General features: G+C 34.8%; 1 protein-coding gene across 1 annotated transcript in view; it reads left to right on the top strand.

Moving 5' to 3' along the window:
- LOC108577174 (long-chain-fatty-acid--CoA ligase 1) overlaps positions 1-11817 on the top strand; it is a 25226-nt gene that overhangs the window by 6503 nt on the left and 6906 nt on the right. Inside the window, exons 4-5 of the mRNA XM_017940284.1 lie at positions 951-1419; positions 8922-9212. Of these exons, the coding sequence (XP_017795773.1) occupies positions 951-1419; positions 8922-9212 (760 nt within the window). The remainder of the gene's footprint in view (positions 1-950; positions 1420-8921; positions 9213-11817) is intronic.

Raw genomic sequence — 11817 nt, 5'->3', positions numbered from 1 at the left:
TATGTGAAATAATTCAAAAGATCACATTTTATAGAATAAATGTACTTTTTAGAAATGATTGCACAGTTTTTGGGAATATTAACGCGTAAAAATTCATAAAATTCTTATGAACAAAAGTTTCATTATAAATAAAAGCTATCCTATAGTGACATTAGGATTAAAATATCTTTTATAATCAGAGAATCAAATATGTTAATTCAACTAACTCATAAACTTTAAACGGTAATGCAGATCACCTCTCTTACGATTTTAATGTGATATTATAAAAGAATCAACAGCAGGATGTAGCTTGAATATAGTTAGATAATGGAATAAAAATTAAATAGATATCCAAACATTATGTGATATATAAAAATTTATTCAATTACTGTTATTTTTAATGCAAACGATGCTCTCTATAGTAATAAAACACGAAACAATACGTGTCCGCCATTTTGGTAGCACAAATGTCTACCTTGCATTTCTCCTCACATAACAAGATTTCACATGACACGGTTTCTCTTTTTATTCTAATTTTCTAAAATTCCTATGAAAATAAATAAATATCCAAACTATTACGTGGTACGTAATTTATTCAATTACTATTATTTTGAATGGTAATAGAACACAAGAGAATACATTTCTGCCATTTTGGTAGCACAAATGTCTACCTTGCATTTCTCTTCACATAATAAGATTTCACATGACACGTTTCACTTTTTATTCTAATTTTCTAGAATCTCTATAAAAATATAAAATACTGAAACTATTATGTGACATGTAATTTATTCAATTACTATTATCTTTAATGCTAATAAAACACAAGAGAGTACATTTCTGCCATTTTGGTAGCACAAATATTTACTTTTCTAATCCTCTTTCCATTCCAATTTTCTAAAATAAGAAAATTATCATTCTCCACTTATAGTCCCAGTTCGATCTAACTTCGACCAATCTATCTGTCGCACCAGGTGCCTGAGGAAAATGGTGGTGATAAAAGAGATAAAGCAAACGACGATTCAGAGGGCGAAGAACCGTGGCGTTGAGTTGCTGAGGTTCGAGGACGTCGAACGGTTAGGCGCTCAGAAGAACCAACCGGAGTATCCGCCTAAGGTGACCGACCTGTGCACGATATGCTACACATCCGGTACCACGGGGAACCCGAAAGGCGTGATGTTGACGCATCAGAACGTGATGGCCGGGATATGCGCTGTTCTGATGCAGTTAGGCGAGCACAGACCCTCGTACAAGGATACGATGATCAGCTTCTTGCCTCTGGCACACATGTTGGAACGTTGCTGCGAGAACGGCATGTACATGGTGGGCGGGTCTGTGGGCTTTTACAGCGGTGACATCAAAAGGTTGCCCGAGGATATGAAAGCCTTGAGGCCTACCGTGATGCCAGCAGTACCGAGGCTGTTGAATCGAATGTACGACAAGGTGAGTGGTGCCACTTACGAAACCCACCAGTTTCCCAATTAGCTTCTGCCTCCTTTCTGTTCCAACTTCTTCGTCGTCGACCACCTGGCACTCGTACGTATATCCGTGAATATATCCTACTATTTACAATTTCGCATCTCTGCTATGTCATCCGTGTTTGGGTGATCAGCAAGTTTTTACGAGGATTTTGTCATTCACAAATCTAGTTCGCAGTTTGTTTTAACATGTTCACTGCCACGTTGGTCACCTGTGACCGGAGATTGTTTCTGGTCATCGGTGACCAGAGGACCCTCAAATGTTTCGAATAATTAAAGTAAAATGAATATCGTCAACTAAAAATTTCGAACGTCATAGCTGATTATGTAGACATTATTTTGAATTTAAAAAAGAAATAATAATATTGTAGCGACCTTCCTACGCTCTGCCACCAGAGGGACGGACTAGCTACAAGTTCTCGCTAGTCCTCATAAAGGCTCCTATTTGTATATACATATACAACTTCTGACCCGAGTCCTTCCAGTCCCTCCCGCGTTTAACCCTTGTTACCCTTTTGCATAATTCTCACTTAAAATATTTTATCTTCCAGGTAAAAGATTTAAATATCCGGCCTTGTTATTTGGCATATTTCCTATCCGTGTTTGCCTTAAGTTCAGAATTTTGTTACCAGAAAACTACTAAAATTGGACGATAAAGTAGACGACAATTCTGGTTATTGACATAAGGGTTAAGTCACGGGCCTCCTAGAGAAAGCCTTACTGACGAGTCCACTAGGAGGCCCAGGACGAAACGCCCTCACCTTTCGTTTTCCGCGTATATACCCTCTATCGGTTTCCTACAACCCTTCAATATTATGCTTAGAATAATGAAAATTTTCTTGTGGCCCCCTGAGCAATGGGTCATCTTTGACCCGGCTTTTAGATGTCTCTCCCTGAGTCAGGACTCTCTCCTCCTTATGTTTGTTATTTTAATCGTAATGTATTTGCATGATTTGAAACAATGTGATGTCTAGTGGAATTTTAAAAAATGTAGTTCAGTTTGGGTATGGAAAGGGATTTGGTATTGGGTCAGATTTGACCCGGCATTCGTGGTGCGTGTGATTATTGCGCCATTCGCTGTTCGAGGGTTAATTGGTACGCTTTACTATTTGATGAGAAGTATTTACACTGCTGTTCGTAAGTATTAGGGCACTTACGGTGTTTGTACAGAAAGTATTATATGATTTGAAGTTAGTATTATGTATCAGTGTTCGTACTGTTAGTTTTCATCGTTTTTCTCGTAAATGGTAGATTTTTGAGAGAAATAGAAGAGGACAAAGTTTTATTATTTTCTGTGTACAATACGATGGCTTGAATAGATTTTCTAAATTTGCAATTGGTAGCTATCATTTTTTTCATACTATATGAAAATGGTTGCAGAGAGAAGTTAAACGACCTATACCAAACTCAATTTCGTGCGACGTAATCAACGACACTATTAGGATCCTATTTTTATGTCGACACCTTAAATAGAAATAGATATGTATTTAGAAGTTTCATCGTCTGTTAGAAATTTCAAAGTGGATCATTTTTTTCAGGATCTCGGTAATTTTGTGACGACTACTTAGGTTCAATGAGTCTCCTAATGCTTATGAACGAGAGTGCATACGACTCCATTGTTACATAACGATACGTACAAAATTAGCTAGGCATTCCAAATATTGAATCTGTTCGTTTTGAACGCGTCCGAATGTGTGTCGTTTGAAGCTTGTGGCTTGTGGTTAGGTTGGTTCGTTTGTTTGTAAACTGCTAATTTGAGAGAAGAGTGAGTTCAAAGATTCGAAACTAAGTAGGCACTTAAGTATAGGTGCTTAGTTGTGTGTTGCTGTTTTTGATAGTGTATTATATTTGGAAATGTGACGAAAAGAAATCCGTATTACATGTACTCTGTATTTTATTTTTATTTTAGTGTGCATATGTATTTCGACTGTTTTGTTATTTGATCATTTGAAAGATAATTCAATAAATTTGTAAATGATTTAATAAAATGCTTGTTAATGTAGATTTAGGAAATTCGTTTACATTATGATATTAGTGCAGACGGTCAAACATTACTATTATTCTCGACGAAATTTGTCAATTGTATTATACAAATTGTACGAAAATTGTGATAAAATGAAAAATCTAATTTTTGGATTAAGTAGGACTTATTAAACAGCTTTAATTAGACTTGATTACTGAGACACAAGAATACTCATCTTCATCTCCCTAAGTACTTGTATCTTACGTTCTTTTTTTCTTTTTTTGCTAGAATGATAATGATAATATATCGTTAATTAATGCTATAAAAATAATTATGTTTAAGAAATTGATTTCCACACGACAAAATACACAAGATTGGTCTGAAAGTAATTTCTTAAATTTTATAAATTTAAAAACTGTAAATTTCTAGTTTTGTATGCAAATTTTATAAATTTCAAAGCTTTTAATTTTCAATTTTGTATACAAGTTTCTAATATTTTAAATTTTTAATTTTGCATAAAAATTTCTGAAATTTTATAAGTTCAATAACATTTAACTTCAAATTCTGTACACAAATTTTTCAAACTCTTCACAAGTATACGCGCCTTTTCCCAATTCTTCATCCATTACAACGAACGAAAGAAAAAAAAATACAATATCTACCTGTTGTCTGAAGCATTTAATTTCATTCATCTCTATTCAATCGCTGTCCGTTGGAAAACTTGCTTCGCCCGATACTTCACTTCCCGAGTGATACAAACGCGTACACATGGCCACGACACTTTCAATGCCAGGTGTTATTAGAAACACAAATATTCGTTACGAAAATGCTTATTTAAAGAAAATACTTTTCGCAGACTTGTATAGAAAATTCCGTGTTTACCATTTCGGAGGCGGTGGCGAGTGCTCAGGTGATATTCTTGGCGATCGAAGTTACCGGAGAATCGGAAGGCGGCAGAGATATTTTCGAGTATGCTCATCGGGATGCAAGGACACAACCCGCGGCGGCTCGTCAGATAAACCCGTAGGAAGTTTTCGGTTCCGCGGAAGTGAATTGTGTAGAACCTGCACGCCTCTTTCGTCTCTTTCGCGAGTGGAGAGAGATATCTACGAGTAGAATGATATTTTTGCGCTTCGTAACGAAGCGTCAAAGTGCAAGGACGACGCGCGTTAAGTAATTTATTCCGGGGAATATATCGGCGAGCGAATTTCCACTTCTCTTTTGCACCAGTGGCCAAAAATAATTTGACGAATTCGCGAAGTCTCGCGTCAGCTACATTCGAGTTTGATGGACAGATGCATTAACGAAATTGTCCAGATGTGCTTCTTGCACAGGGAATGTCTTTTATTAGGTTAATGTCGTTGTTTCAGCAGCTGAAATTAGGTGGGTCGATAATGTACGTATGTGTTCAATTTTGTTCGATGGTACATTTTTAGAAGGAATTGGCTGTGGTACTTTATGCACTGCAGTAATTTGTGATATAATTTTTTTGGACGTTATTGTTTGGCGTTTGATGAATAATCGAGATATTTGCATGATTTCTTTCTTTATTAGTTCGAACTTGGAGAAAGTGTGGTAAAAAGTGGTGGAAATGTGAGTTTAACAGTGGATGAAGGTTATGTGAATGTTGGGATACTTGAACGTTTGGTGACTTTTCATTGGAAAATGAGCCAAAAGTCGGTGATAACGTTTTAAGGTAAATTATTAAAAATGATCCACGGCAAAGAATGTGAAATTTTTTTTACTCAACAGCTGCCTGAATAAATTCTTTATAAATAAATTATTCCGAAATGAAGACACTGTAAAAGGAATGAATTTTCACAAATTTGGAATAATGGAATAATGAAACGAAATTTCACAAAATTGGAATAATGAAAGTGTGACGGTCGTTGGGAAAAGTGTATAGAATCGTGTGGAAATTATTTTGATTAAATACATTTTTTATTAGGAACAAAATGTATTTAGTGTTTCATTTAAAAAAATTAAATTTTAAATATTAAGTCTGTGCAACGTTCCCATCGTATTTTTTTTTTTAATTTGCGCTTATTTTTTATTATATTTGCAATTATTTGTCATAGAAATACTGATCATATGATATTAATACTGAATTCAGTATAAATACAAACTGTGAAGATTTGTCGATTTACAATCGATGGAAACGTTTTCATAGACACAATAATAAGCCTTTTTTTTTTTTCATTCATATTTTCAGATCAATCGTGAATGAATTAAATTAGATAAAGGTGAAACGTGAATGAAATGTCTGGTAGTGATAGTCGGTGGTAAAATGTAAATCGACGTGATTTGTGTTAGCGTTTGGTTCGTGGGCCACTTGAGAGTTCGAAGGATATTTTTCGAGCTTTTGATAGCTGTTTATAGGGGGATTAGAAAATAGTGAATCACGCACAGTGTGGAAAATAGCGTTACCGTTTCGTTGGATCATCTTTATTTGTTTGTAAACGGAGCGTGAAATTTCTGTGGCACTTTATGACCGTTGCAATTTACGAGGAATATACGGATTAATAGGCGATATATTGCTTAGGCACATTCGGTGTGGCTCTAAATGGTTTCACTACGTGTGTACGTAAACTGGAACGAATGCTCCACGTCTATGAACGGGTTAGCTGTTTTAATATCGAACCTAGTTAAATATTTTTGATTTGCTTTTAAACAAACTTAGTAAATACTATAGTAAACACGAGCAGAACTATGTTCCATTTTTTCTTGCTTTAATACATTTTTAAAAACTCGAAATTTATTACTTTCCTTTTTTCTTCTTCAAATTGTAAAATTCTCTTCAGATACCAATTTGTCCGCAACTTTGCAAGAAACATAAAAACCTATTTATTCAATTACTATTATAGCACAAATTCAACTGATAAATCAAAGATTTTCACCACTCGAACGGTAATCGATTAATGTCCTCGGTTGCATGTTTAAAAAAATTAATATTTTCGCAATAGTGCATCGGCACCAACTATAATCGTCTGGTTTATTAAGGTCAGTGTTATGCAATATTCTACGAGGCATCACTGGCAAATGTAGATCGAGAATGACGGCAAAACAGGTGGAGGCAATCCCATCTCTCCGCCGTAACCCTGAATCTCCCGAATGAATGGGATTCACCCATTCTGTGTGTACACAATATATCCACGCATCAAATTCGTGACGTTAATACAGATGTCCCGCTTGTTTGCGTTTACCCCTGTTTCCACGCATCGTAAATGATGTGATGCGTGTCCAGTTTGTGAAAGAGAGACGAGGCTAGATTCGATAACGAAAGTAAATTTATTATACACGTATAAATATATGTATATATATTTTTTTGATAATGGCAGTGTTGTAGTGTTAAATTAAAGGGGTGCGACATTTTGAGGGGTCTGAATATAGGTCAAGTTTGGGAATTTTTTTTTGGAGGTAACTATTAAATGGAAAGTTTCAATTTTTTTGAAGGATATAAATGTCACTTTCAGCTGTTTTATTCAATTTTTGTAAAGTGAAAATGGTACAAAATGGAGGAGTTATTGGGAAACCTCTTCTGCTAGAATATCGTTTACTAGTCGCCATCGCTGATAAGGATTGGAACGTATGAAATGAGAAATTCTTGTTGATTTATAAATAAAAATGTACTATCTAGAATGTAGCGTGAGATTTTTCGAAAATTGCTATTATTATAGAAATGGTGGCAGTTTGAAGAGAAGAAACTTCTTTTTACCAAAAAATTCAAATTGAAACGTTTCTAAAAAATTAAATAATTGACATATCGAAAAAATTGCAAGCTACATTGTAGGTGATACATTTTTATTTATGAATTAAAAGAATTTTTTATTTCTGACGTTCCAATCCTTATCGAAGATGGCGTCAAGCAATCGGAAGTTCTAGCAGAAGAAGTTTCGCAATAGCTCCTCCATTTTGTAACATTTCCATATTTTAAAAATTGAGGAGGAAAGCTGAAAGTTACATTTATATCCTTAAAAAAAATTGAAGCTTTTCATTCAGTAATTACCCCGAAATAAATTCCTAAACTTTCCTATATTTTTAGACGCTTCTACCCCCTTAATGTTAGGTTAGGTTACTATTGGTGACTGTTAAGTTAGGTTAGGTCACTTGTTGATAAAAATTTCTTGCATTTCTTGCGCTTATTGGAAGTAGAAAAGACCTGTAACTTAGTAGCACATTGAACTTAGTCTAATTTTTTGGTGTCTTACAAAAAAGTTTATAATAAAATCTTGAATTTAGCAAAAATTCAACGAAGCACTACGTTAAGTATAGAAGTGGTGTGGTAAATTGGTTTGTTCTAAAATTAATGCTAGATTTAAGATCTGAAATAGCAATATAGCAATATATTAACGTGGATTTATGTAAAACATAATTAATAAGCGTGTTTCGCTGCCTATTATTTAACGTTGAAATTTTAGAGCCTGTTACAAGGATCACTATTTCTTATCCCAGTGAAAACACGTGACTTTATTCCGTTCGTGAATGCGCCACGCATAAATATATCCGCAAAAATAGCTTGGTGGCATGATTTTATTTAGAGCCGTAAATGAATGCAGTACCTGAGAATTCACTCTAATAAGTAGCACACGTTTAATATTTTCATTGAATTCTCTATTCAATTCGATAATTACCATTTTTTCCTAGCAATAGATACAATTTGTCTCAATTTGTCACTCTGCAAGAAATGGTTATAAATTGAATTAAAAAAGATTCGTATTAAAATCACACGTTAATTTGCATCCAAAATATATATTTTTATTCAGCAATATTCGATAAATTGCAACAATGATCTTTTTATACCTAAATGACAAAAATTTGTGAAACATGGTTGAATATATATTTTACATTAATTTTAAAAAATTCGTATTAACAGCACACGTTGATTTGCATTGAAAACACCTTTTCATCGTCACCAATAACCTCAAGAATATCCGACAATTTGCAACAAAGAAACGAAAATTTGTGAAACATGGTTATGTATCATGAAACTACTCAATCGTAAAGAACTCTTCACAAGTATGATATCATAACCACATAACTCTCCAACACCGGTAAACAACCTTTCCTCAAGGAAATCATTCACACTCCATCGTAGCTAAAGTAAGCTTCGAAAATAAATCAGGTGAAAATGGGTTAGTAACGGAGCAGTAAAATCGAATTTCCCTCACGATCGAACCTTAGAGCCGCGTTTTAACCAACGGTCAGAGAATCACTCTTCGGCCGCTAACGTTGCAAAAGAAGTCCTCCTCGGGTTTCAAAGCTGTCAGAACGTGGTTCGTATAAAATGAAAGGGGATCGTTTTGGCAAGCAGATAACTCCAGATGCGGCGCGTAATTGAGTGGTGTTCCTGTGAAATCACGATTGACGAGTGGATCACTTGGACAAGCTGAGGTTTATCTTCCGCTCTGCTAGTGTTCCTTACGAAAACGCAGCTCTACCAAGCTGGTCCACTCGATCAGCTACGTTAAATATAGATGGCATAGTCACCGATGGGTGTTGTACAGGTCCAAGCTGAACTTCAAAGCTCGTGTATGAAGAGGATGGTGTTCAGCCTGGGTATGCGAGCGAAAGAGGCGGAGATCAAGAAAGGGATCATCAGGAACAATAGCATATGGGACAAGCTGGCTTTTGGAAAGATCAAAGAGTCGACTGGAGGGAGGGTGAGACTGATGGTCGTTGGTTCTGCCCCGTTGGCAGGAAACGTGCTCACCTTCGCGAGATGCGCTCTTGGTTGCTTGGTCGTCGAGGGATACGGCCAGACTGAGTGCTGTGCACCAATCACACTCACTGTCCAGGTTGGAATCGTTCAAAAATATGACACGTGTGTATGTTTAGTGATGATTTTTTTGTCTCAGAGAAAGACCAACTCGACTTTGGTTAACTTCAAAGTTAAGTTATGTACGCTAGTGTTTGTAACTGTTGGGACACCCGTTGTGTTCTGGCTATTGTACATGCTGAGTGCTGTACACCTATCACACTTACTGTCCAGGTTGGAATAATTAAAAAGTATTTAGCTTTGTTTGTTTTCAAAATTAGGTTATGTACGCTAGTGTTTCTAATTGTTGGGACACCCGTTGTGTTCTGGCTATTGTACATGCTGAGTGCTGTACACCTATCACACTTACTGTCCAGGTTGGAATGATTGAAAAGTATTTAACTTTGTTTGTTTTCAAAATTAAGTTATGTACGCTAGTGTTTGTAACTGTTGGGACACCCGTTGTGTTCTGGCTATTGTACATGCTGAGTGCTGTACACCTATCACACTTACTGTCCAGGTTGGAATGATTAAAAAGTATTTAGCTTTGTTTGTTTTCAAAATTAGGTTATGTACGCTAGTGTTTCTAACTGTTGGGACACCCGTTGTGTTCTGGCTATTGTACATGCTGAGTGCTGTACACCTATCACACTTACTGTTCAGGTTGGAATGATTGAAAAGTATTTAGCTTTGTTTGTTTTCAAAATTAGGTTATGTACGCTAGTGTTTGTAACTGTTGGGACACCCGTTGTGTTCTAGCTATTGTACAGGCTGAGTGCCGTGCACCCATTAAAAAATACCATTGAAAAATATTTAACTTTTTTTATTTTCAAAATTAAATTGTGTATACTAGCGTGCATAACTGTTTGGACACCCGTTATGTTCTAGCTGTTATACAGGTTGAGTGCTGTGTACCAATCACAGTTACTGTCCAGGTTGGAATAATTAAAAACTATTTAACTTTGTCTATTTTCAAAATTAAGTTACGCACACTAGCGTTCATAACTGTTGGCACACCCGTTGTGTTCTACTATCTTGGCTGGGCCATCTAATTATTTCCTGTAGCTTGGTGGTACGAGAAAATTTTTAGACGTAATTTAAATCACTTGAAATTTTTAATAAAAATAAATAAATCATTTTGGAGTCGAAGGTCATTTTAAGAATATATTATTATGCATATCGATGGCTGCTACATTTATGCAAAGAAAAAAACGTAGGCGATCTTGAAGAAAACAGAAACAAATGGCATTTATAAAAAAAATTGTTCTTTCATCTTGTTCAACCTTTGAAACCATTTAAATTACGTATAAAATTTTTCTTGTATCGCCATAGCTATATTACAGAGAAGATTATTAGCCCACCCTGTATAATTTAACCCTTAACTGCAGGCATCTGTCTTTGAAAAATTACCACAGACGTGTAGTCTCTCAGACTATTTTGGGAATTTGATTTACTAAATCGCTGTGTTGCAAAAATAAAACTAATATAACTATTTCATTTATTGATGTACAGGGTGATCCAGTTCTTTCGGATCAAAGTTTGTCAGTATATTCTACGAAATGTTATGTAAGCATAGGTTGTTTGAAGCTTTATTAAAAAGTTATAACAATAATACGAAATACGAAGGGAATTAGGGTATTTAATTACGATTTTAGTCTGCATCGAGTCGTTAGTAGATTGACCTTAAGATTCGTTTTGAAAATGTTTTAGAGAAAGTCTAAATTTCACACCCAGTGATAAAATGACAAAAATACTCGTGATAGCGTAAAATATTGAAGATTGTTTGAAACGAAACATTTACAAGTCTTGTGAAGATTCTTGAAATAGAATGACAAATAGCAGGACAATTTTCGAACAAGTAGTAATGTTACAAGATATTTTCAGACGTCTTTTACGTAAAAGAAATTTTGCATGTAAAAATCTTCTAATTTTCTACCGATACAAGTTTCATTTTACCTTTCTGTAAAATTCTTTTATACGTAGAAGTAAAGCAGATGTATTTTTGCTTACGACGACTATACACTTTGATATATTTTTCATTCTCACGAATTTAAAGTACTTAATCGTCCGCCTGTCGACAATGTTAAACACTTGACATTTATTGGTAGATAAAGAAACAAACATTTATCGTTCTGCTATAAGGAAAAATTGATACGATTGGCATTTAGATAGTCCACGAAAGAAGTGGACTGAAATCCAGGCGAATCGTTTATCATTTGCTTCAACGCAAACAAGATAAATGGAGGCAGCTACTTGAAGATGTCAACTTTAGTGGCAGTCATTTTTTTCGCGGTGTTGATTTTTTAATAAAAAATGAAGTCCTATTAAAGTTGGTTTCGTAGTACCATTATACAAAACTATATTGTCGGTTTTTTAAAGAGATATTGATGTGTTCGATTGAAAAATGGTATAGTATATGATTTAATTATCGGTTTAACAGCTTTATTTTTGCACATTTCTGAATTGATAAGAATATTATCGTTATATGAAATGAGGAAAGTTTTATCAAATAATTTAAGAAACTTTGAGACTAAATATATTTGGAAAAGTTTGGAATGATTTAGATTTACTTCTTTATTTAGTAATTTATTTAATAAGGAAATTTGGGAAAGTTTGGAATGGTAAAAAGTGCTGAATATATTTCT

Source organism: Habropoda laboriosa, unplaced genomic scaffold (genome assembly GCF_001263275.1).
Source record: "Habropoda laboriosa isolate 0110345459 unplaced genomic scaffold, ASM126327v1 scaffold523, whole genome shotgun sequence".
NCBI lineage: Eukaryota > Metazoa > Arthropoda > Insecta > Hymenoptera > Apidae > Habropoda > Habropoda laboriosa.
Note: the sequence above shows the minus strand (reverse complement) of the source record. Positions and strands in the feature narration are given on the sequence as shown.